This window comes from Erinaceus europaeus, chromosome 8, assembly GCF_950295315.1.
Source record: "Erinaceus europaeus chromosome 8, mEriEur2.1, whole genome shotgun sequence".
NCBI lineage: Eukaryota > Metazoa > Chordata > Mammalia > Eulipotyphla > Erinaceidae > Erinaceus > Erinaceus europaeus.
In genome coordinates, this window is record NC_080169.1 from 8,173,480 (window position 1) to 8,200,020 (window position 26,541).

The following is a 26,541-nucleotide window of genomic DNA, read 5'->3' on the forward strand; positions in this document are numbered from 1 at the left end:
TGGTGCACCTGGTTTAGTGCACACATTACAGTTCACAGGACATAGGTTCAAGCTCCTGGTCCCCACCTGCAGGGGGACGTCTCATGAGATGTGAAATCGTGTTACAGGTATTTCTCTTTCTCCTTATTCCCCTCTTCCCTCTCGGTTTCTCTGTTTCTATTCAGAATAAATAAACTAAAATAAAAATAGGGTTGGGGAGGTTAGCTAATGGTTACACACAAGTCTTTCATGCCCGAGGCACCAAAGGTCCCAGGTTCAATCACCAGCACCACCATAAGCCAGAGCTGAGCAGTGCTCTGGTAAAACAACAACAACAAAAAACATTGGACAATTTTGTTATCCTTTCACACATCACAAAATATACAAGGTGGTGACTGCTGTCTATCAAAGGCACTTTTGATGGAGAGGATGTTAAACTCTTCAAAGGTTTGTGTCATATTTTCTATAGTAAGTTCTGGTTTTGTGTGACATGGCTTTTTTTAATGGCTTATTTTGACTTTATTGTCATTCTTGCTGTTTGAAAATGACTGGTTTTTCACGTCATTGATAGCATCTTAAGTAGATAGTGGTAGAGTCTAAGTTAATACCCTTTCTTCCTCTTGGTGGTTTCTCATCTCATTGCATCATTTTAGGTATGCTAAGCTGTTGTCTCTTTTGAAATCCAACAAACTCATAAGGCCTTTCTTATTTTTGTTTATAAATTTTTGAGTAATTCATGTATTTGTGATAGATACGCACATCACTTATTGAGTGAACTAGTGTTCATACTTTTTTTTTTTTTAATCTTTAATGAAAGTAGGGTATTTGACAACCAAACAATTAATGCTTTTTTGTTAGTTTTAGATAGAGGGCGAGAGATAGGTAGAAAAGATTGGTAGAGGGAGAGACATAGAGAAAAGTAGAGACCCTGCAGCATGGCTCTACTGGTCATGAAGTTTCCTCATGCAGGTGCTCCCATGTAGTGACTGGGACTCTTGCAAAGTAAAGTGTGTGCTCCGCTGAGTGAGCTGTCTCCCAGCCCCCAGATCAGTCATGCTTGACACCACCACTGAAGTTGTTCACCAGTACCTCTCATTGAAGCTCACTGACTGCTCCTTTTCCATCATTGAACTTTGTCAAATGGTTCCATTCTATCATTGTTCCAGCAAGACGTATTTATTCTTTAACTACTATACAATGAAAGGTTATTATTTGTATTGTAATCTATAATCAAATGCGCCCCCCCCCCCCATTTTCTCAGGTTCAAAAGCTACTTGTTTAGTCCATTTTCTTTCCTTCGTGGTCCTCTTGGAATCCAGTGTTTCAAAGATTTTTCAAGTCATAACTACTGAATAGATTGTCAAAAGAGCAGAATATGATTATGGATCTTCTGCCACTTCAAACACAGGCCACAAATCTGTCAGCAAATAACCATGAGTAACAACATTACTTGGAATTTGTCAGGTAGCAGCACACTCACTACACATTACTGCTCAGTATATATTGTCATGGAACCCTGTTTATAGGACAGCATTTCCCCAACACTGATAATGTGAATGCAGTGCGTTCCTCAAAATGGACAAACTAGAAAGTACTTTCACTGATACATTTCATATGTTACATATTAGTCTTGTATGTAGTGTTTTATACTCAATTTGAACGTTTAACAAAAGTTACTTTGGTTCTAGAGTTTATGCCTTTTCCACAGTGAATTTAAAAGTACTCAAATATTCTGACCATTCGCCTATTAATTTTTTCCCAGAAGAACTCAGAAAACAGTACTTTGTTAACATAGTAGTATATTTATTGTGTGATTCAAGTTTTTTATAGGTGTTGTATATGCAGGAAGATGAAACACAACAGGTTTTAATTTAAGATCTAAGTAGATTGACTATCTGGCAAGGGGAAATCCTAGTTTGTTATTCTTTTTCAGGCTTTTTAAAAAAATTTTTTTTTAATATTCAGTTTTCCCTTTTTGTTGCCCTTGTTTTTTTTATTGTTGTAATTATTATTATTGTTATTGATGTCTTCGTTGTTAGGACAGAGAGAAATGGAGAGAGGAGGGGAAGACAGAGGGGGAAAGACACCTGCAAACCTACTTCACCACTTGTGAAGCGATGCCCCTGCAGGTGGGGAGCCGGGGGATCGAACTGGGATCCTTATGCCGGTCCTTGCGCTTTCCGCCACCTGCGCTACCGTACAACTCCCTTTCAGGCATTTTCTTCCCTAAAATAATTTTATTGACTTAATATTGGTTGACAGTATTACATGATAATAGGAGCTGTATATATGTGTACAGCTCACTGCAGCTGCCACCAAAATCCCTGTGCCATTACACCAATTAGAGTTCTCCAGATATCCTCCCCTCTTTTCCATTCCTTTCCATCAGAAAACCTTAGATTTTGCAGTCTGAGTGTCACACACTACTTAGCAGTTAATTACTTGACAAATTTTATAACCAGTCAACTTTTCAAGTTGCATCCTTGAGTACTACTTGTGGGCACACATATCATTACGCAATGTTTATTTTGTTTCCATTTTATATTTAATGATCAGGTTTCCTACCAAATGTAATTTTTATTTTGTTAGGCCAGTAGAGATACTCTTATTTCATTCTTGGCATAGTTCTTTCACTTGTATTTGTAGAAAGTAATTTTCTATTATGTTCTTAAATGTCATTTAATAAATGGACAATTTTGGGAATCTTTATCTTTTGTTTCTTAGTGAAGAAAAGTAAGACTATGTTATCTTAAGGAATTAAAATTTGTTTCTGAACTTCATTTGGAAATATTTTTTAAAAGCATCTAAAGGAATATACATAACCTAGTGACATAGAGTAGTTCTTCAAGGAACATAAGTGATTATTTCTTTTCTGCCATTAAAAGAAAACATAATTTGATCTTGGAGGTAGTGCCATGAATAAGGCATTGAACTCTCAATCATGAGGTTCCAAGTTTGATCCCTGACAGCACATGTACCAGAGTGATACTCTGGTTCATTTTCTGTGGCCTACCCCACTCATTAATAATAAATAAATTATCTTTGCAAAATATAGTAATACTGCAGAGTTTCCAGATATGTTGTTCTCACTTTCCTCATTATTAACATTTCATATTAGTATGATTAAAATTAGTAAACCTGTATTGATACATCACTAGTAACTTAAGTCTATATTTCCACTGCGGAAGAAACTTCCAGATTTGCTTTGTTCTATATCGTTTTTGTCCTAAATTTTATGTTATTATTATTATTACTTTTCTTTCTTTCTTTTTCTCTCCCTTTCTTTCTTTCTTTCTCTCTCCCTTTCTTTCTTTCTCTCTTCTCCCTTTCTTCCTTTCTCTCTCTCTTTCTTTCTTTCTTTCTTTCTTTCTTTCTTTCTTTCTTTCTTTCTTTCTTTCTTTCTTTCTTTCTTTCTTTCTTACCAGAGCACTGCTCAGCTCTGGTTTATGGTTGGACAGAGGATTGAACCTGGGATTTCAGAGCCTCAGGCATGAGAGTCTCTTTACCAAACCATTATACTATCTACCTGCCGCTAAATTATATATATATAATATTTATTCATTTATTCCCTTTTGTTGCCCTTGTTGTTTTATTGTAGTTATTGATGTTGTTGTTGGATAGGACAGAGAGAAATGGAGAGAGGAGGGGAAGACAGAGGAGGGAGAGGAAAACACCTTCAGACCTGCTTCGCCACCTGTGAAGCGGCTCCCCTGCAGGTGGGGAGGTGGGGGCTCGTACTGGGATTCTTATGCTGGTCCTTGGGCTTCGTGCCATGTGCTGCACTACCGCCTGACTCCCTAAATTTTATGTTTTACACAAGTCTAGCATATTATTTTAGCCAGAAAGTAGAGAAAAATCAGGTGTTTTGCCATGTAAGAACAGAATATGAAATGCCATTCATTACATGTTCCTTAGATGTAAGAAATGGGTACCTGTTATTTCTTAATAAAATAAATATTTGTGTTTTCTTTATTTGTCTGATTTCTTCCTCTTTAGCTTACGTGGGAATATTTCAGTAAAAGCAGTTAAAAAAGAAGTAGAAAAGAAACTACGATGTCTACTTGCTGATTTACCACTGCCCCCTGAGCTGCCGGGAGGAGACGATCTCTCCAAGAGTCCTGAGGAAAAGAAAACAGCAACACAGTTACATAGTAAAAGGAGGCCTAAGTATGTGCTTGCTTTCTACCTGCTCTTAAACTGACCAGAGTGATTCTGGATCATCATAAAACTCAAAACTAAGATTTCAGATAATAAATGTGTTCTTTCAACTTAAGTATGAACAAAGTAGAGTTATAAAAAATTTCATAATTGCCTGCATACCTATTCAAATGACTAATAAAACCAAATTCAATTTTTATCTCAACAGTTTGTAATGTATTAATTTCTTGGGGCATTGTATGCATTATTCTCTGTAATTAATATATTTAAATGGTAAAGGAATGCTGAAATTAGATCAGCTGGAAGTAAGCATTCACTGAGCCCAAACAAAATTAGTAATGGGCAAGCTGCTATTTTCCTTGGCTTCTAGATTCATTAACCTCCAAAACTAAACACATTCTTCATTTTGCAAGAGGTGGAATGGAAGGTTTGAAATCTGTATCCTAAATTAGCTTCAAGTAAGTGCCTAGAGATGAACTCTCCCTTAAAATTTGTTCCTCAGTTACTTGGGTGAGAATATTGGTCCCTGTATTTGGTTCAAATTACTTATACTTTACCAGGAGAAATATGAATAGCACTGATACGAGTTTGCAATTACTGTTCATGGCCTGATAGAAGAGTGGGAGGTGACTTTCTAGTATGGAGTAGAAAATGTAAAATAATTGGGCTGTTGGAAAAGTCATGATGCATTTTTGCATAGAAAAAGTACATTGTGACTTTTCTGATAGCCCAACAAAAGATCTTTTCTTAAGTATGTTATTTTATTTTTGTGCTTGAATTTCTATTCCCTAGCAGAATATTAAAATACTATAAGATTACGTATCAAAAGAATGTTTCTACCTCTTTGTTTTAAAATACGTACTCCTGAGAATTGATTATATTACTTTATCCTAGTGTTTTCATTTTTAAATTGATTTCATTTAGCCATTATTTTATCTTGTCAATAAACTTATAGTTTAACTTTCATTATCAAACATATTTTTTGAATTGACTACATATGTATAGATGTATTATCAGTGAGTGAAAAATCTTCTGGAGACTGGTTAGAGAACATTTGACTTTCCGTATGAGTGTTGCTTTACCCACTCACTGAAAAATTAATTACATTTTATTTTGGAAGGCCTTCACACAAACTTTACTTCCCCACTTATAATTTAAGAGTTAGTCTGTAGAGAAGAATCAGTGTGGAAAAATTACAATCTTGAGTTTTATGTTTTCTTACAATACTAAATCACAGCTTTTGTCTTGAATGGTTACAAAAAAGATGCAAAGATACAAAGATGGAGAGGGATAAAGAATATAAGACTGGGTGGAGGGGGGTTGTTAATCTTTTTATTTAGTTTGCTCGATTGTGTGTAAAAACTTCAGAACTATATTTGATAGAATATGTGGGCCTCGCTATGGTGAAATCAAAGAGAAAGATATTGACTGGGGAAAACGCTGCGTGGATAAATTTGATATCATCGGAATAATTGGTGAAGGCACCTATGGACAAGTTTACAAGGCCAGGGATAAAGACACTGGTAAGAATGCCAAATGCAACGAATCTTTGGGCTTATGGAATATACTTAACTTGTCGTTTTTATCTAATGTGTAACTTCAGGACTTTTTTATTTAAAGGTTGGAAATTATTATTTTTGTTTCATATTTTTATTTTATATATGCATCTGCTTAAGATATTTTAAGTAAATGGGTGAATGTACATATAAATATATATTTTAAAAGTAGTTCTTTAGTAATTGTGATATTCCATTTGTTAAGATGAGATTTCTTTTATAGTGAATAAGTTTCCGAAGTGCTGGTATTTAGGAGAAGTAGATATCTTGGTTTTATTTAGTTTAGGAGTAAATTCTGTTGTATTAAGCCTTAATGTGGAAATTGATTTGGGTCAGTTCTCATTTTTGTAGAAGTTACCTCTTTTGGAAGTCAGATTTTAGAGGAGCTTTAATTGCTTGAAGATAATTAGGGACCTGGAAGTTTTAAAAGGCCTAATAGCAGAGGAAAATTTTGTCAGAGACTTTTTTTTCTCTTCCTAAGTAGCACATAAAACTAGTGTATAATCTATACTTACAATTACTTATTAGAATTCTTATGTTCAAGGACCTGGGTTCAAGCCCTGGTCCTCTCCCGCTGGGGAAGAGGCTTTCAAGCTATGAAGCAGTACTTAGGTATCTTTCTCTGTCTCCCCACCCCCTCTCAATTTCTCTCTGTACTAACAAGTATAAGAAAAAATAAAAACCAAAAACTTTTTAGAAAAAAACAAAACCAGATATCTATCTCAGGGAGATGAGAAACTATTGTAATCTATTACCCCTCTGCCCCATAAAATGGGAAAAACAAAAAGCACCAGTATGTCAGGTGACATGGTTAGTTGAGACTGTTGAATAAAAGGGCATCTACCTCATTGCTAGAAAGTTCTGAAGTCAGTTATAGCATTGGCGTTAATACTTGTATCGTGATATTTATTTATGCAAACATAACATTATGTAGGATCACACTATAAGGTGAAATAAATATGACATTATTTATAATCTCTATAATCAAAAAGAGATTAAACTATAACTTTATACATTTTATTGAGAGGGAAATGAGACCAGAGCACCACTCTGTCATCTATGATAGCCCATCTTATTTTTGCTATATGTGTCATTATATAATACCAGGAATTAATCGTGGGCATCATATACCAGAGGCTTGTGTTGTACCATTTAATCACTTCCTGGCCCCATATTGTAACTTTTAACAGCTGTTTAATAAAATAAGGAATTTTAAATATCCACCAAAAAAGTAAATAAGTTTTAATGATTTAAAGGTTAAATATCCTTTTGGAGGAAAGCCTCTCTCCCCCAACCCCACCAAAGGAGTAGAATGAAGAAATATTTACAGGAGGAGTTGTGATGTTTTTATTTTCCTTCCTCCAATAGGATTATCACTGCGGCTCAGTGCCTGCATGATATATCTGCTGCTCCCCATGCCCTTCCTGCCCTCCCTTTCTTAGAAATAATGTGTGCGTTTTACTAGGTGTGCCACCACCCAGCCCTCATAATTTTTTAAAGGTATTTCTATATGCCATATGTTCTATTTAATATTTACATTTTATCTGCTATAACTCACTCATATTTACATTGCATAGCCATTTACTATAGTGGAAAGAGTATGCCCACCCCCCTTCTCATCCTCATCCTCTGTCCCTTCCTCCTTCTCTTCTTACAAGCTGAGTAATAGTTTAAATTCTTCTTTTACAGCTATGTAACTTGGCAGCTATGGGAAATTTAATAAGTGAGCATATTTTCTCAGCCGGTAGTGTTGCACCTGGCTGAGCATACAACTTACTATGAACAAGGATCTGTGCTCAAGCCCCTGAACCCATCTGCAGGGGGGAAGCTTCACAGGTGTCATTCTCTCTCCCCCTATTTATCCATCCATCCATCCATCCATCCATCCATCCATCCATCCCATTCTTGTCACTTTCCATCTCTCTACAATAAATACATAAATTAATTTTTAAAATAACTATTTTCTTACCTGCACATAATGCATTTTATAATCTTTTCACAGATTTTTATGCATACATATGCATAGTATGTATATTTATTCTCCTTTTCTTCATCTTTTAAGAATGCCAGAGTAGGGCTAGAGAGATGGTTCACCAGCTAGGGAATATACCTTGTCATGTACATGGCCCAGGTTTGAGCCCCAGCCCCACATCAGATTATAATGTGGCACCAGTGGAAGATTGGGTGCTTGGCATTTTCTCCTTTCTTTGTGTGTCTATCTGAATAAAAATGCAACTTAGGGTTTGAAAGATGTTGCAGTGGCTGAAGTGTTGGGCCTGAGAGCATAAGGTCCCAAGTTTGATTCCAGAATGGTGCTATGGTCCTGTCTCCCCTTACACCTACATAAATAAAGTATGAAGGTTTATTTTCTTAAAAAGATAAGAGTAGCCTGAGAATTGTGAAATTATGCACGTTTGCAGTGCTGTCTCTGCAAAAGGAAGAATAAAATGCCAGTGTAGAGTGAGTGTGTGTGTGTGTGTGTGTGTGTGTGTCTTCAGGGTTACTGCTGGGGCTCAGTGCTGGCACTACAAATCCACAACTCCCTATAGCTAAATCCACGCCCCCCCCCCCATTTTATTTGATAGGACAGAGAGGAAATTGAAAGGGGAGGGGGAGATAGGTCGAGAGAAAGATATCTGCAGACTTGCTTTAAGTGTCCCCACTGTGGGTAGGGAGCAGGGGCTCAGAATCCCCGTCCTTGGCTTGGGTCCTTGAGTATAGTATTATGTGTGCTTAACCAGGTGCACCATCACCTGGCCCCTCTATCTATATTTTTATCATCCTTCCTTTTTTCATATGTTATAGAACATAAATAGTAATATATATGGACCTACTTGATCCTTTTACATAGTTGTACAGTATTCCAGTCTATTTGAATAGACACCATAATTTATTTAGCCCTTGGTTTCATTCCTTGAATTGTAAACACAATTTGCTGTGTTGGAAACTAAAATACATTTTGTAGACTGTAATTTTAGAAGGTCATTATTAGAGAAATTGTAAATTAAAATTAAGAAAAATGTCACTTGGTTTTATCTGCTAATAACTGGTTTTATTTAATATTCTAATAGGAGAAATGGTAGCCTTAAAGAAAGTACGCCTAGATAATGAAAAAGAAGGCTTCCCAATTACAGCAATTCGAGAAATTAAAATTCTTCGGCAGCTTACCCACCAGAGTATCATCAATATGAAGGAAATAGTGACCGACAAAGAAGATGCCTTGGATTTTAAGAAGGATAAAGGTATGTGTGCATATTTATCCAATTCTGCGTACTCAAGATGTTTCTAATTTTCAGATTTTACTGTCCAGTTTGACTTTTTGAGTAACTGTTAGATATATAAAAGTATTATTGTCATATCACACTTTTCAATATTTTATTTTACTTTAGTAATTGTTGAGTCACTAAGTAAACATCAAAACATTTACCAGTTTAATAGATAGACACACATATAGCACTCACTAAATTTTTTTAAATTAAATTTTTTTTTACCATCACATGCATTTTAGTCTTCCTGTTTCAGTGTCTGAAAGGTAATGTATAGTTGTATTAGAATATACTTGCCTGGGCCAGCAAAATAGCTCACATGGATCATGTGCTCCTTTGTCACGTGGGCCTCCCAGGTTCAAGTCTGTCCCCTCACATTGAAGGAAGCTTTGGTACTGTGGTCTCTTTCATGTTCTCTCTCTCTCTCTCTCTCTCTCTCTCTCTCTCTCCCTCTCCCCCTCCCCCTCCCCCTCCCCCTCCCTCTCCATCTCTCTTCCTACCTCCCTCCCTCCCTTCCTCACTTATGTATTAAAAAAAGAAAGAGTGAATATATTTGCCTTGTGTTTTTAATGCTGTAGTGCCTTAACATAATAGGAAACATGGTAGGCATATAAATTCCAAAAGTATAGAAGCAGGAATCCATTTTGAGTTTATCTTTAACTGTAGTGCTTTGCATAGATTTTTGCAGATGAGCCAAAAATTTATTTGTGCATTTATAATAATTGTCAAATAATGGGTGAAAGACTACTGCTATAGGTTTTATATCTTTAAATTTGACTCCTTTATAATCTGTGGTTTCCAAGAGCAGAATGCAAGTCAGATTAAAGTAGATATATTCTGATTGAATGTGATAGTTAGCCTCCTTCCTTCCTAACTACACACACACATACACACATACACACTCTCTCTCTTTCATTCTTCTGGAGAACACAGTATGGCACTCATGGATAAAGTATGTAGTGATTCTGTTGCATAAAGGAATTTGATTTTGAAAATATTTTGTACTCTACAGAGTCAGACTCATTATTATTATATAATTTGGTCAGATTACCTTTTATCTCCCTTGTATCTTGAGTTACTGTAATGATAATCAAGACAGTTTCATTATTCTATATACACAAAAATTAGAAATTACTGTGTGATTATCCCAAAGAGATAAATAATATGGGTACAGATGTCTTTTTTTCCCTTTTTTATACCAGAGAACTGCTTAATTCTGGCTTGTGGTGCTGGGGAGCTGAGTATTGAACCTGGGACCTTTGGTGCCTCAGTCATGAAAGTCTTTGCATAACCATTATGCTGTTTCTCCAACCTTTTTTTTTTTTTTTTTTTTTAATGTAATCCTGAGGAATGAACCAAGGGTCTTAAGTATGCTTGGTAATGCCAAGGAGTCTCTGCTGCTTTCTCTGTCCCACTCCCCACCCCTCCCTGGTTCTTAGAGTAGTGGAGGAGGACAGTCAGAAAAAAAGAAGGAACAACAAAGATCACTCTGCTATCCATGGAATTCCTTTTGGTCTTGTCCATGATGCTCCCATGTGCTTTTGAGGGTTGACCCTGCCCATAATAAGACATATGCTCTACCCACTTAATCATCATTTGACTCCAAAAATCTTTTTTCTGTTGCTCTTGTTGTTGTTATTGCTATTGCTGTTGTTACTGCTATTGCTGTTGTTGGATAGGACAGAGAGAAATCGAGAGAGGAGAGGAAGACAGAGATGGGACAGAAAGATAGACACCTGCAGACCTGCTTCACCGCTTGTGAAGTGACCCCCCCCGCAGGTGAGGAGCTGGGGGCTTGAACTGGGATCCATAAGCCAGTCCTTGTGCTTCATGCCATGTGCATTTAACCCACTGCACTACTGCCTGCCCCCCTCCCAATCATTTTAATTAAAAAGTCTTTTTTTAGTTCTTTTCCATGGCAAAGCTCATATTTTCTGTCTTTTTAAAAAATGTTTTTATTATCTTTATTTACTGGATAGTGACAGCCAAAAGCTGAGAGGGAAGGGGGTGATAGAGAGAAATAGCAACACCGGCAGCACTGCTTCACCACTTGCAAAGCTTTCCCCCTGCAGGTGGGGACTGGGGCCTCGAACCTGGGTCCTTACGCACCATAACTTGTGTGCTCAACCAGATGTGCCACTACCTGGTCCTATATATTCTCTTTTTTTTAAAAAAAATATTTATTTATTTATTTATTCCTTTTTGTTGCCCTTGTTGTTTTTATTATTGTAGTTATTGTCATTGCTGTTGTCGTTGTTGTATAGGACAGAGAGAAATGGAGAGAGGAGGGGAAGACAGCGAGAGGTAGAGAAAGACACCTGCAGACCTGCTTCACCGCCTGTGAAGTGACTGCCCTGCAAGTGGGGAGTCGGGGGCTTCGAACCGGGATCCTTCTGCCGGTCCTTGTGCTTTGCACCACGTGCGCTTAACCCGCTGCTCTACCGCCCGACCCTATATTCTGTATTTTTAACCTAATGCTTTAATTGTGTAGTAGAAAGGACACTGATTTGAGTTGGGGTGGAATGTTTAGATTTGAGACTTGGCTTATTAGTAGTATGACCTTGTTAGCAAGGTCTTCAACCCTTCTGACCCTGTTATTCCTTTTTATGTATTCAAGGGAAAGATTAGTTCTCTTATTGTGCAATTAGAATTAAATTAAGAGTTTATACATGAAGACTATGTACAAATGTTTTTCATTAGCTTTGCATTATAAGAAAAAGAGACTATTTGTTTTTCCTTTACCGTATTTCTCACAGCCTATTACTTCCTAAGTAACTGACCTTTTTTGTTTGTTTGTTTTAATATTTAGTTATTAGTGATACAGAGAGAAAGAGACTAAAGCACTGCTCAGCTCTGGCTGATGGTGGCATTGGAGATTGCACCTGGGACTTCATAGTCTCAGGCATGGAAGTCTTTTTGAAATAACCATTATGCTGTCTTCCCAGCCCCTGAAACTTTCTTTTTAAATTAAATGTGTGGGTCAAACATGCAAGGCATGCCTTCTATTGTTGAGCTTTTTCTCTGTCCCACCCCCTAGTTTATTACTGTAGGGAGAAAGAGAGAGCGGCACATTATTGCATAATCTTTGGGGTTCCATCTATTCTGTCTTTGTTGCTTTTATGTGGTGCTGGGGATCCAACTTAGCATCCCACACATACAAGGGAAATGCTCTAATTCTGAGCCATTCTCCAGCCCTGCATTGGTCGTTTGAATCATCAGTGTGCCAGTAGACTTCTGACTTTACATTTTTATATATACTGTTTCCATTAGTTTTAACCTCTTCAAACCCCCCCAACTCCCCCATGTACACATGACTTTTGAAAGGCTGAATTCTCATTCTTTAGATCTCAGCCTAAAGGCTGATTTTTTTTTTTTAAATAAATACTGATCTTTCTCTTCATAACTTTTTTTTCCCAAAAAATAATCCTTTCTTATTTCTCCACATGAAGATGGGAACTATTACGTATTTTACTCACTACTGTACACTTCTTCCATAAAAGGTGCTGAATTGTTAAATGAATAGTGAACCGTACTTAGTATCATTTTGTTCATACTTTAACATCTTTATTGTACTTATTTATTTATTTATTTTTTTGATAGGAAAGAGAAATTGAGAGTGTGCAGGGAGATAGAGGGAGAGAAAGATAAAGATAGACACGTGTAGACCTGCTTCACCACTCCTGAAATGTCCCTCCTGTAGGTGAGGCGCAGGGGCTCGAACCAGGTCCTTGTTTTTGGTAATATGTGCGCTTAACTAGGTGTGCCAGTACCCAGCCCCAGTATTTTTATTTTCAATGAGGTAATGTTGGTTCATAAATCTGTGTATGTTTCAGAAGTACAATTTCACATGTCTTCAAAATATATTACCACAAAATGCCCAACAACAAAGCAGTACTGGCCAACCCCCAAAGTCTGGGGGACTTCTGCTTTATCAAACTCTTGTCCTTGCTTCCTTTAGTAATCTCAGTTGTGTAGTCAGAGAGGTTTTTTTTTTTTTATGTCTGCTCTTTTACTTTATATTTTACATTTTCTTTTAAAAATATTTTTATTTTATATTATGCTATGTTTTTATATTGTATATTTTTTATTTTGTTATTTATTTATTGGGTAAAGAAGTCAAGAGGGAAGCGGTGATAGGGAAAGAGACAGAGAGACACCTGCAACACTGCTTCATTATTCACAAAGCTTTCCTCCTGCAGGTGGGGACTGGGTGCTCAAACCCGGGCCCTTATGCAATGCAAAATGTGTGCTCCACCAGGTGCACCACCACCCAGCCCTATTTTGCATTTTCCTTTTATAGAAATTTAATATTTCTTGTAGGACCAATTTAGTTGTAATGAATTCCTGTAACTGTTATTTGTCTAAAATGCTCTTTATTCCTTCAAATCTCAGTGATAACCTAGATAGGTAGAATATTCCTGGTTGGAGATGTTATCCATTCAGTACTTTTATTATATTATATGCCATTCTCTTCTGGAATTTAGAGTTTCTGTTGAGAAATTTGGTAGTCTTTTTTTTTTTTTAAACCAGAGCACTGATCAGCTCTGGTTTATGGTGGTGCAGGGGATTGAATTTAGGACTCTGGAGCCTCAGGCATGAGAGTCTGCTTGCATAACCATTATGCTGTCTACCCCTGCCTGAAGTTTGATAGTCTTATTGAGGGTTCCCTGATGTATGATTCTTAGTTTTTCTCTTGCTAGTACTAGAATTCTTTTCACTTTGTTTTTTAAATCTTTTTTTATAAATTTATTTATTTTCCCTTTTGTTGCTCTTGTGTTTTTTTTTTGTTGTTGTTATTGTAGTTATTGTTATTGATGTTGTCATTGTTAGACAGGACAGAGAGGAGGGGAAGACAGGGGGAGAGAAAGACAGACACCTGCAGACCTGCTTCACTGCCTGTGGAGTGACTCCCCTGCAGGTGGAGAGCCGGGGGCTCTAACCGGGATCCTTATGCCAGTCCTTGTGTTTTGTGCCATGTGCGCTTAACCCAATGCGCTACCGCCCAACTCCCAATTCTTTTCACTTTTTATGATTTTAACTATAATGTGTCTTAGTGTGCATCTACTAGGGATTGTTATTTAGAACTTACTGAGTTGTGTCTCTGCTCCATTTTAGGGAAATTCTCAGTGATTATTTCTTTCTTACTTTGTTAATAAGTTGGATTTTTTTAGATACACAGTTTTAATTTTTAAAAAATCATCTTTTCATTTATTGGATAGAGATAGCCAGAAATCTAGAAGGTAGGGGGAGATAGAGAGGATGGGTGGGTGGGGGGTGACACCTGCAGCACTGCTTCACCATTTGCAGTGCTTTCCCCCTGCAGGTGGGGACCAGGGCTTCAACTAGGGTCTCTGAGCATTATAATGTGCACTCAACCCAATGTTCCACCACCCAGTCCTAGTGATTATTTCTTCAAATAAAAATTCTGTCTCTCTTTTACTTTCTGGAACCTCAGTGATAATAATATTGTTCTTGATGTTCTGGAGCTCTGTCATCTTCATTTATTTTCCTGACTTCAGTTCTGCACCTTGAGGATCTCTGTTTGTATCTTGTGTTCTCCTATTGAGGTCTCTTTCTTGGTAAGGATTTCTTTTTGTTTCTTCACTGGGATGCTGTTCTTTGGTACCATGGCTGTTAAGATTTATTCATCTGGATTTCAGGTCTATTTCTGTGTAGCTTGTTCCACTTTTTGGGGTAGCTTTGCTATCATTGTGATAAGAGGTTAGGTTAACACAGATTCTCCCTATTTGGCCAACTTAACTCCACATGAACATTTTTTTACCTTTTGAAGTAATTAATTAATTTTAGATCAGAGTACTTCTCAGCTCTGGCTTATCGTGGTACCGGGGATTGAACCTGGGGTTTCAGAGCCTCAGGCATGAAAGTCTTGTGCAAAACCATTGTGTTGTCTTCCCAGCCCTTATTATTTTTTAATTGCCACCAGGGTTATCATTGGGGCTTGGTATCAGCACTATGAATCCATTACTCCCAGGGGCCCCTCCCCCTCTTTTCCTTGCATTTAACAGCACAGAGAAATTGAGGGGCAGAAAGAAAGTGAGACATCTGAAGAGCTGCTTCACTCATGAAAGTTTCCCTCCTGAAGGCAGTGAGTGGGGAGATTGAGCTCCGGGTCCTTGCATCTGGTGCACCATCTCCTGCCCCCCTTAGCATTTTAAAAAATATTTTACATTTTTAGAAGTCATAGTTTTCCTTCTGTTTACTATAATAACTTTGTTATTTGCCACTTGTAATAACTGTCCTAGGGTATGAAATTCTTTATTAAATGAGTAATGTGAGCCATGATAAAACAATCTGATTGGTAAAAAGGAATTAGATCCTGAATCCTTAGGTCATAGTATGAAACATGTTACCTGCATTACATGTGGTATTTGTAATTGTCATGCCAGAACAACAAAAAAAACATATATATATATGAGAAATTTAATACTGTAGATTAGAGGGAAGCCACTTCACACAAGTTTTTTTTTTTTTTTTTTTTTTTTTTTTTACCTTTTTTGTGTGGAGTGAGGTCTTTATACATGCTGTGCTGACTTTTGCATTCAGATAGAGGTACCACAGCACTAGAGTTCTCCTGGTACTGTAGTATTCCCATGCTGTGACAGGGTTTAAACCTGGGTCACATGCTTAGCAAGGCATACACTACTCTACTCAGCTAACTTTCCAGCCTTGAGAGAGACCAGAGTGCACTGTTTAGCTCTGATTTATTGTGGTACTGAGGATTAAACCTGGGATGTCTGGGACCTCAGGAATGCAAATCCTGTACTCTTAATACATGGAACTATTCCCATAGTCCTTTAGCACAATTTAAATGTGAAAATTATAAAATTAAATATCAAATAAAATTACAACACTTCTAAACAGATTTCTTCTTGATATTGCAGCTCAGGGGACACACACACACACACACACACACATATTCTTTTGTTCTAGGGCCAACTTTTTTTTAAGTTCTTTTTATTTCAGATAGACAGAAAGGGAAAGACAACACAGCACTGGAGCTTCCTCTGGTGTCACGGTACTCTCATGTGGTACAGGGGTCAAACCCTGGGGCATGCACATTGTAAAGCATGTATTTTATCAGGTGAACTATCTTTCAGCCCCAAGGTTGTGCCATTTTTATAAAACTGAACATTTGTACTGTAACACAAGCTGTTGGCTATATAAAAATACCAAAAACAAGGTTTAAAACCTTGGCTTTACTTTAAAATAGAAAAATTGAAAATAAGATGTTGCTTGAGTCTTTTAAAGGAAATCATTGCCCTTAACAGGGCTATAAGTTACAGTTGTCTTTGGTACAAATATTCATATATCCTGTATAATCTTTTTCTGAAATAATAGGGAAAACTCAAGGAAGATAAACTAATTTTGCTTCTGATTTTTTGTCTGTGCTTTAATCTTTTACTTTTGAGAAGGAGGAATTTTTCTTCCCCTCAAAAAAGTCTTTTCTGGGAATCGGGTGGTAGCGCAGCATGTTAAGCTCACGTGGCGCTAAGCACAAGGACTGGCGTAAGGATCCTGGTTTGAGCCCTGGGCTCCCCACCTGCAGGGGAATTGCTTCACCAGCAGTGAAGCAAGTCTGCAGGTGTCTCTTTCTCTCCCCCTCTCTGTCTTCCCCTCATCTCTCCATTTCTTGCTGTCGTATCTAACAACGACGACACCAATAACAACAACAATAATAATAACTACAACAATGAAAAACCATCAAGGGCAACAAAAGGGAAAACACATATTTAAAAAAAATTTTTTTAAGTGTTTTATGTCCCTCTATATCTAATTTTTTTAAGGATGGAAGAGAGTGGGATACAGTTACTTGAATTCATTTCATTACTCATGTGCATGTCATTTCATTGTTCATAACTCTTTGAGCATCAGAGTGTGAAGCTTTGATTTTTTTTTTTTTTTATTTGTTTACATCTACTAAGAATAATGTTCTGGGGAGTCTGGCGGTGACGCAGTGGGTTAAGCACACGTGGTGCAAAGCGCAAGGACCAGCGTAAGGATCCTGGTTCGACCCCCGGCTGACCCCTGGCTTCCCACCTGCAGGGGAGTCGTTTCACAAGCGGTGAAGCAGGTCTGCAAGTGTCTGTCTTTCTCTCCTCCTCTTTGTCTTCCCCTCCTCTCTCCATTTCTCTCTGTCCTATCCAACAACAATGACATCAATAACCACAACTATGTTAAACAAGGGCAACAAAAGGGAAAATTAAAAAAAAAAAAAGAATAATGTTCTGTCTGAATGAGTATAATAATATGAAATTAAAATTGTAGTTTATAATTCTCTGAGACTTTTCAAATAGTTATATGCAATACAAAATAAAACTTTAACTGTTGATTGCTAGCTCAAGATATAAATAAGTATTCAGATTGAAAAACTCAGACAAAAATTGTATTTTGATCTTTAAAATTAATATAGTATACTGGACAATTGGAAATCAATGTAAGTAATATATATGAATTGGATTAGCTATAATACTTTTTAAAATTTATTCTTATTAGTGATTTAATGATAGCTTACAAGATCATAAGATTATAGGGGAATAGTTTCACATCATCATAGTTATGTGGCCTCCACCCACACCACCTGGCTATCAATCCAGCTGGTTTTTGATGAAATTCATTGAGGTGTTTGTTGTAAAATTTTTTTTCTGGTCGACCTCCAGAAGCGTATATATCCCCAGAGATAACCCTCGTAGCAAAAAAAAAAAAAAAATTGAAATCTCACCAGAGCAAGTTGTAGTGAATAATAGCTGTCTACATACTGTTATACACATGCTTATGAACTCTATGTTTTAGCTCTATGTTTTATTTAGTGTTTTATGTTGAATTCTAATTAAGGTACCTGCTCAAAGATTTATAGTTTTTAAGAGCCTACTGTGTCTTGTGTAGCATTGTAACTAAGCAGTGTCAGGTAGCTTTGTGTAGGACAGAGGAATAAGAAAGTGTTAACGAATAGGTTGTCTTTACATATAACATTAATAAATTTTCTTTTTATGTCTTTAAGGATTATTTACTATGAGAAAGACCAGAGCACTGCTCATCTCTGGCATGATAGTGTTGCCATTATTTTCCAAAAAACTAAATTAAACATATTCTTTTCAGACAGATGTCTCCTAAAGTAGTAGTATGAGGAGGAAAGATATATAATCAATAAGAATACAGTTTTGTTCTTTATTTTTCTCAGATGGAAAATGAGAGTAATAGTTTTAATTGTTGGGCTTGTATTTAATGAAGTATAATACAGCTAGTCTAGAATACTGTAGATAATAATCACCCAGTAAAAGTTCACTGTTGTAGTTTGGTGCTATGTTGTTTGTGAACAAAAATAGATAATAGCAATAATGATATAGATTATAAGTAGGAGGAAAGTAGAGAGGCTTGGGAGAAAATAGTATTTTAGCTTTAGTTGTTTTTTTTTTTTTTTTTTTAAGATTTTATTATATTTATTCATGAGAAATGATAGGAGAGAAAGAACTAGACATCACTCTGGTACATGTGCTGCCGGGAATTGAACTCGGGACCTCGTGCTTGAGAGTCAAAGCCTTATCCACTGCACCACCTCCCGGACCACAAGCTTTAGTTCTTTAATGGAAGTCCATTTGTAGATCAGACATCAGAATTGATATTGACATAGATGTTAATGTGAAAAAATATAAATGTTTTTTGAAAGTTCAGAAGTAAGTCTCTAATTTATTCATGGTGAAAGTTGAGAAGAGTTGCTGTGACTGACTAGTGACATAAGTTAAAAAGGTAGTTCATTGTTTGTAACCCTCCACCTCTTCCCCACACCCCAGCCCACCAGGGAGAGGAAGTCAGGTTAATGAAACTAAGTAACAGGTGATAAGATGTTTATATACGGGGAGGGGAGTCAGGCGGTAGCATAGCGGGTTAAGCGCAGGTGGCGCAAAGTGCAAGGACCAACGTAAGGATCCCGGTTCCAGCCCCCGACTCCCCACCTGCAGGGGGGGTCGCTTCACAAGTGGTGAAGCAGGTCTGCAGGTGTCTGTCTTTCTCTCTCCCTCTCTGTCTTCCCCTTCTCTCTCCATTTCTCTCTGTCCTATCTAACAATGGTAATAACTACAACAACAATGAAAAACAACAAGAGCAACAAAAGAAAAAATAAATAAATCTTTTAAAAAAATTAAAAAAAAAAGATGTTTATATACCACATCTCTCCTGCTACTTTTTAGAATCATAAAAATAATGTCAGGTTGAGTAAAACCAGTGGAGATATTAAAGTAATATGTATAAATGAATACAAAGGGGAGGCATTGTGCATAGATACTCTGAAGTTTGGCTAAAAATAAAGACACTAGACTAGAGGAAGCTATGATTTGGGCTTGAAATGGAGGGATATGGAATTATGAGCTATTATTATCCATAAACAGACAACTTTGCATTTAAATTCTGCAGTGGAGAAAAGGCTTGGTGAGTGTTCCAGTGGCAGAGAACTATATGGGGCATCATGATCATTAGGATAGTAAACTAAAAAGATGACTTATATTGCTCTAAGACTTTTTAGTTTTCTCTAAGGAAGGCAGTAATCCCCTTTTATATGGTGAAGAGAAGCATAGGACAGTCAGGTTGATAGGTTGTTTTCCAAGTAGTTGTATGATAACAGTGAACTCATATACATTTAATATGATATGTTATAGGGTTGTGTGTGTATGAATGATAGTTGACTGTCAAGCTGTAAGCATATAAGACTTTTAGTCTTTCTTCCTTTCTCCCTATCTCTCCCTCTCTCTCTTTTCTTTTTCCTCTTTCTTTCTCTCTCTCTCTCTCTCTCTCTCTCTCTCTCTCTCTCTTTCTTTCCTTCTTTCTTTCTTTCTTTCTTTCTTTCTTTCTTTCTTTCTTTCTTTCTTTCTTTCTTTCTTTCTTTCTTTCTTTCTTTCTTTCTTTCTTTCTGTAGTGCTGGGTCCTTAGGCATATGCAATTCCATGCTCCTGGGTTGATTTTCTTTTCTCATTCTCTTTTGGTAGAGAGAGAACACAATACTCCTTCACCATCATGGTACTTCGTTGTGGCACCAGGTCTCAAAGCCAGCTCTTTGTGCCCAGTGAAGTGGAGCTTTACTGGGGGATCTGTCTTGGTCCCTACTTTCAGATTTCTTTCTTTTTCTTTTAAATAGCACTCTATTTAAAGGGGGGGGGGAAGCTTCTCATTTTTTGTAATCATCTTTATTTATTTGATAGAGACAGAAATTGAGAGGGAAGGGGGAGAGAAAGAGAGGCAGAAAGACACCTGTAATCCTACTTCACCACTAGTGAAGCTTTCTCCCTGCAGGTGGGGAGTGGGGGCTCAAACCCAGGTCTTTGTACATTGTAATGTGCACTCAACCAGGTGCCCCATCACCCAGCCCTTCTTTTTCTTTTTTAAAAATACATATATTTTTTATTTTATTCAATAGAGACAGAGAAATTGAAAGGACAGAGGAGATAGGGAGGGAGAAAAGAGACATACAGCACTAATTAACCACTCTTGAAGCGTTCCCCTTGCAGGTGGGGACCGAGGGCTTGAACCTGGGACCTTGTGCATGATAATGTGTGTGCTTAACCTGGTGTACCAGTACCCAGTCTCCTAATTTCAGATTTCTAGTGAGAAAATTGTGTTTAGGATTTTGTTGAGTATCGGATATTAGAATATGCAAAATATTATTACCTGGTATTATATTCTTTAGAGATAGATATTTTTGATGTGTAAAATAAATAAGTATGACACAAATATTTTTAAATGTATAACTTCATAGGTTTTTCTAGAAAAGGATATTAAACATGCAATAAGCAAATAATGATTTTTAGTAGTTACTAGTAAAATTCAGCCTTCCTGTATCATTTACTATTACTACTACTACTACTACTACCACTACTACTACTGCTGCTGCTGAGGCTTGACCTCTCTGGGCATGTGTGTTTTCAGATAGGAGAGTGGTTAGAGACTCCCCAGCATCATATCTTTCCCCATTGCTGCAGTTCTCCCATGTGGTGTTTTAGGCGATTCATCTTGGGTCTCCCTCAGACAGTGCAGCCTCCCTACCAGGTGGTCTATCTCACTGGCCCCAGGAAACAGAATTTTAAATGAGATTTATTTATTTTTATTATTATTATTATTTTTATCTGTCAGAAAGAGCTTTCTTTTTCTGATTCTTTTTAGACTCATAAAAATATCAGGTTGGGCGCAAAGCGCAAGGACCGGTGTAAGGATCCCGGCTCAAGCCCCCGGCTCCCCACCTGCAGGGGAGTCACTTCACAAACGGTGAAGCAGGTCTGCAGGTGTCTATCTTCCTCTCCCCCTCTCTGTCTTCCCCATCTCTCTCCATTTCTCTCTTTCCTATCCAGCAACGATGACATCAATAACAATAGTAACTACAACAATAAAACAAGGGCAACAAAAGGGAATAAATAAAAAAAAATGTCAGTTTGGATAAAAACACTACAAATACAAAAGTAACAAGCTTTAAATGAGTAGGAAGAGGGGGAGTATGTGCATAGATACTGTGATATTTGGCAGGAAATGAAGAGACTAGAGACTATTACTCCTTGAGTGCCAAATACTCATATTATTTATTTGTTCATTTTTTATAAAATTGTCATGCAACATTCTACAAAGTGAACATCTTTGTGTATCTTGCTGTCATTAGTAAAACAGGATAGTGGGTTTGGGAGAGAGCTCTCATTTGGTCCGGCAAACACATTACCATAGGGAAGTCCCAAGTTCAAATTCTGGCTTTGGATAGCAATAGAGGAAGCTCCTTGAATGGTGGAACACTCATGACGTTTATATATCTCTTTCTCTCTCTGAAATAAAAATAATGAAATGTTTAGGGGTGGCAGATTGCACCTGTTTCTAGAAACAAAAGAGTTCTGAAGTTCTGTAATTTAGATGTGGTTTGTTTTACTAGGTTTTCCTCTATAGGTAAATATTTAAATTACTGCCTTAGCTTCTAGTAACAGTTGTGTTTTTTGTTTTTTTTAACAAATCTTATGTATCTGTGTCTGTAGGATATACTCCACTGATCAGTGCAGTTGCCAAGTTATATAGCTCTCTTCTTTATATTAACAGTTATAGTCAGATTAACTTACCAGGAAGCTTTAACTATTTTATATTTTCGTTAAAGTTTTGTGTGGAGGCCAGGAGATAGTCTCACCTAGTACAGTTTACACTTAACCATGTGCAGTGTCCTGCCTTCAATCCCCTACACCACATAGGAAAAAATCAGAGACTATACCACAGAAGGTTACGTGGATGGTAAAACAGTGCTATAATCCCTTTCCCTCCATCTCAATGAAAAGGCTGGCCTCGGACCAACAGAATCCTGTATATTTCAGACACCAGGGCCATAACATTTTTTTTTTCATACTTCTACTTTTTTTTTTTTCCTTGTCAACAGGACTATCACTGGGGTTCAGTACCTACATGACCCCACCATTCCTGGCAGTCATTTTTTTTTTTTTCCTTCTACTTAGAAGATGAGAAGAGACAGATAAATAGAGGAGAAATACCTCAGCACTACTGGTGAATCTTCTTCCCCACAGGTGCCCCCATGTGGTAGCCTGGGGTTCAAATCTTGGTCTTTGCACCTGGTAATATGTGTATTTTACTGGGTGAGTCACCTGGTGGTCCCCTCTGACCTTTTATGTTGTAACTTTCTGTTGCATTGACAGTTTTTTCTACTGAATAGAGAGATTAATTAAAATATAGATACTAGTCTGGTGAGAATCTACCTGGGAAGGCGCTTGATTTGACAGGCGTCTGACAGAGGTTTATGCCCTCACCACAGCACTGGGGCAAGGGTTGAAGCTGTGGTCTGCCTATCTGGAAAAAGTTGGCATGGATTGGTGAAGCCCTGGGGACAAGAACAACATAAATAAATAGGTGCTGATGCTTTCTGTGCTATGCATGTCATAGATAATTCCTTCCCGTTTCCATTGCATTCACTTTTTTGTTTTTCTGTGTCCTTTGTTACTTAAATCTTGTTTATGGTCATGTCTGATTTTTTGCTTTTGTTTTGTTTTATTGTGAGAAGGTGGTTTGTCCCAGTTCTTAGAATTCTGACCCTCTGGAAAAATACGAGGATATTTTTCTGCAATTTTTTTTCCAAGTTCTGCTCTTCTGACTTTTATTTTATTTTAAAGAGACACCACCACACTGAGGCTTCCTCCAGTGCCATAGTATACCCATTAAGGATGTGCATGGGGACTTGAATCTGGGTCATGTGCCTGGCGAAGCAGTATCCCTCCCAGGTCAACTATCTTGTTGGTCCCTCAGATTCTATTTTAACTACTTGCAAATATTTATATGTTAAAATGTCTCTCTTCAAAAATTTTACTTTGTTCCACCATCTTTATCCTATGTAAAGTTTCCACATGTTCTGGGTTGTTATTGATCCTTTTATATAACCTACCATACTACATTGCTAAGTACTACAGTGTTAAATTACATTTTTAATTTCTGACAGATAAAAAATTTCCCTTAAAATTTGTTTTATTTTCGGGAGTCAGGCGGTAGCGCAGCGGGTTAAGTGCAGGTGGCATGAAGCGCAAGGACCGGCGTAAGGATCCCGGTTCCAGCCCCCGGCTCCCCACCTGCAGGGGAGTCGCTTCACAAGTGGTGAAGCAGGTCTGCAAGTGTCTATCTTTCTTTCCCCCTCTCTGTCTTCCCCTCTTCTCTCCATTTCTCTCTGTTCTATCTAACAATGATGACATTAATAACAACAACAATAATAACTACAGCAACAATGTAAAACAACAAGGGCAACAAAAGGGAAAATAAATAAATATAAATAAATTTTTAAAAACCATATAAAATTTTGTCTTATTTTCATGCATTTATATGGATATGAAGTGTGAGAACTTTTCAGTGGATATTTGAAATGCAGTGAGCTTCAGTTTGGGAAAGAAAAAATTTCGGTTCATGTATTGGGATCAGAAATATATTTATTTCCATGTAATGCATAAGAGTAACTTAGCAGGGAATAATTTTCAGGGAATTTTGTTGTCCTTTGTTTTTTGACCAGAACTCAGCTCAACCTTAGCGTACTATGATGTTGGGAGTTGAACCTGAAATGTCTTAGGCTCAGGCATGAAAGTCTATTAACAGAAACTATTATGCTGTTTCCCCAGCCATTATCAGAGGGTATTTAAGGACTAGGTCTGATGCCTGGTACTCTCTAAGTACTGTATAAATATTTGATGTTGATAATTATAGTTAACATATACCTCATTCTTTGATTTAGTAATTCTATTTACAACACATATAAGAAGTAATTGTGACTGAATAGCAAGCAATACATCATGGCATTTCATCATGACAAAATAATAGAAACAATTATTAGATAAAGCATAGGTGGGCAGAACTATTGCATATTATAACTGAATTAAAAATCATGTAAGAGCTCTATGACCTGGAATATTCATCAGTCTTTATTATAAACTGGGAAAAGTTTGCAAATGAATATGTAAGCTCTAATCTAGCTTTTACTTAAAGAAATGTATTCCAGAGATTAGAGATAATTTTCTGGGAGTGTGCCTTCATTGCCCTACATGGAACCCAGGTTTGAGCCTCACCACCACAAAATAGGAGCTATTGTGACAGGAAGCTTTCGGTGTCGTGGCACCTCTCCTTAACCCCATCTGAATGAAAAAAGTTAGCCAGAGTACCACTCCATTTCCCACCCCACCCTCCACAAAAGAGTAGTCCAGAAGCACAAATAAATTTTTGGAGGTAATAGATAATTTCAATATCTTAATTGTATATACAGGTTCAGTTGTATATACAGATTTAAGTAGTGTGACAACTACTTAAATTGTACCTACTACATATGTTCAGTTAGCAGATGTAAACTAACATTTTTGTGTTTAAAAGTTAAAAACTATCAAGTTAATTACTTCAAAAAACAGAACTGAGATTATTTTTTTAAGAAATTGGGTCAGAAGATTGTGGAAGCTGGTAAGTCTGAAATATGTAACAGCTTTAAGCTGGAAATGACAACAGTAACAGATGTAGTCTTGAATTTAAAAGTCTAGATTTTGTCTTCGATGATGATGATGATGATGATTGTGAATGTGAGAGAGAGTTACACGAAGTAGGGATTATAGACTCTGCTCTGCCATTTATGATGTTTTATTTGATTTTGTCTTTCTTGTTTTTATGTGGTGCCAGGGATCAAACCCAGGGCCTCACGCATGCAGTGCATGCACGCTACCTCAAAACCACCTCCCCAGCACTGGAGTTTTGGTTGTGGGTGCGGTGAGTCAAACACTTATAGAGGTGTGAAGTTGTACTCCTGATTATTGTATAATATTGTGAACCAATGGTAAATAATAGAGATAAGAATCTGTATCCCTGAAGTTCCATACTATTTTAAACGAGTGGTATATCAATGATACTAATGAAATAATAACAGCAAAATCATAGGCGCTCTGGAGACAAGATTTCTTCATTAAGATATCTCAAGTCTTTTCTTCTAAGACTTTCAACTGTTTGGATGAACCATTTATTAAAGGTAATTTACTTCCCCCAAAGTATACTGATTTAAATATTAACCACATTTAGAAATACTGTCACAGTAGCATCTACACTTTTTCACCTAGTAACTGGGCACATAGACTAGCCGCATTGACACACAAAATTAATCATGACAATGTCTTAATGATTTTATCAGAGTAACAAAATCTGATTGAAATGGTGTAAATCATGTGGGATTATTAGCTTACATAAGAGGAGGCCCACAGATAGGGCAGTCTTTAAGTTTAGTTGATTCAGTAACATATGAATGCCATCAACCACTCAAACTATGCTATCCATAGCAATAGTTTCATTCTTGCTATAGTATCTATCTCTTAGAAGGGCAGTTGTTCATGTAGGATGAGAGTGTTGTTTTCTAAAAGTAAGTAGATTAAATTTTAAGAAGTTATTATTATACTAATATCAAATACTTACACAGTTCTTAGTCTGCCATGGCCTTCTGATCTCCAGAAAACCTTTCAGGGTCTGTGCCATCTTTAATGTCTCATCCTCAAATCTGTGTACATCCACACACCTATGAACCAATACATAGCAGGAAAGTTCCTAAGAACCTGCTTAACATACATTGTACCCAGATTAGAATATAAGAAGGAGGAAAAAAAAATGTAAAAGTATTACTTTCAGGAGTGAGGAGAAAGCATAATAGTTATACCAAAAGCCCTTCATGCTTGAGGCACCAAACATCTTAAGGTTCAGCTCCCAATACCACTGCAAGCCAGAGCTAAGCAGTGTGCTGGTAAAACAGCCAACAACAACAAATACTGCTTTCAGAACTCAAGGACTTGTGAGAGTGAGAGATATACCTTTGCTATATAGAGACTGACTCACTAGCGTTACATGAAATTTGAAGATAACAGTATTACAGAACAAGAGTGAGAATTACCCACCCTGGGTGGTGGGTAGATAGCCTAATGATTATGCAATGAGACTCTAATGCCTGAGGCTTCGAAGTCCCAGGATCAATCCCCCACACCACCATCCTCAGCCAGAGGTGAGCAGTGCTCTGGTAAAAAACAAACAAAAACTATACAAGTGGTGAA

General features: G+C 37.1%; 1 protein-coding gene and 1 long non-coding RNA gene across 5 annotated transcripts in view; one reads left to right on the forward strand and one right to left on the reverse strand.

The window, feature by feature from the left end:
- The window catches only part of CDK13 (cyclin dependent kinase 13), a 117,705-nt gene that overhangs the window by 30,140 nt on the left and 61,024 nt on the right, over positions 1 to 26,541 (forward strand). For 2 of the 4 annotated variants that reach the window (XM_060195870.1, XM_060195871.1), the window contains exons 3-6: positions 3,976 to 4,146; positions 5,521 to 5,660; positions 8,765 to 8,935; positions 25,136 to 25,222. In XM_060195870.1, the coding sequence (XP_060051853.1) occupies positions 3,976 to 4,146; positions 5,521 to 5,660; positions 8,765 to 8,935; positions 25,136 to 25,222 (569 nt within the window). The remainder of the gene's footprint in view (positions 1 to 3,975; positions 4,147 to 5,520; positions 5,661 to 8,764; positions 8,936 to 25,135; positions 25,223 to 26,541) is intronic. The other 2 variants (XM_007535477.3, XM_060195872.1) reach the window with 1 other exon arrangement.
- LOC132539857 (uncharacterized) lies at positions 21,514 to 26,077 on the reverse strand. Its single transcript, XR_009551123.1, has 2 exons — positions 25,916 to 26,077; positions 21,514 to 21,771 (listed from the first exon to the last, which is right to left on the reverse strand). It is a non-coding gene; the product is annotated as an uncharacterized LOC132539857 (long non-coding RNA).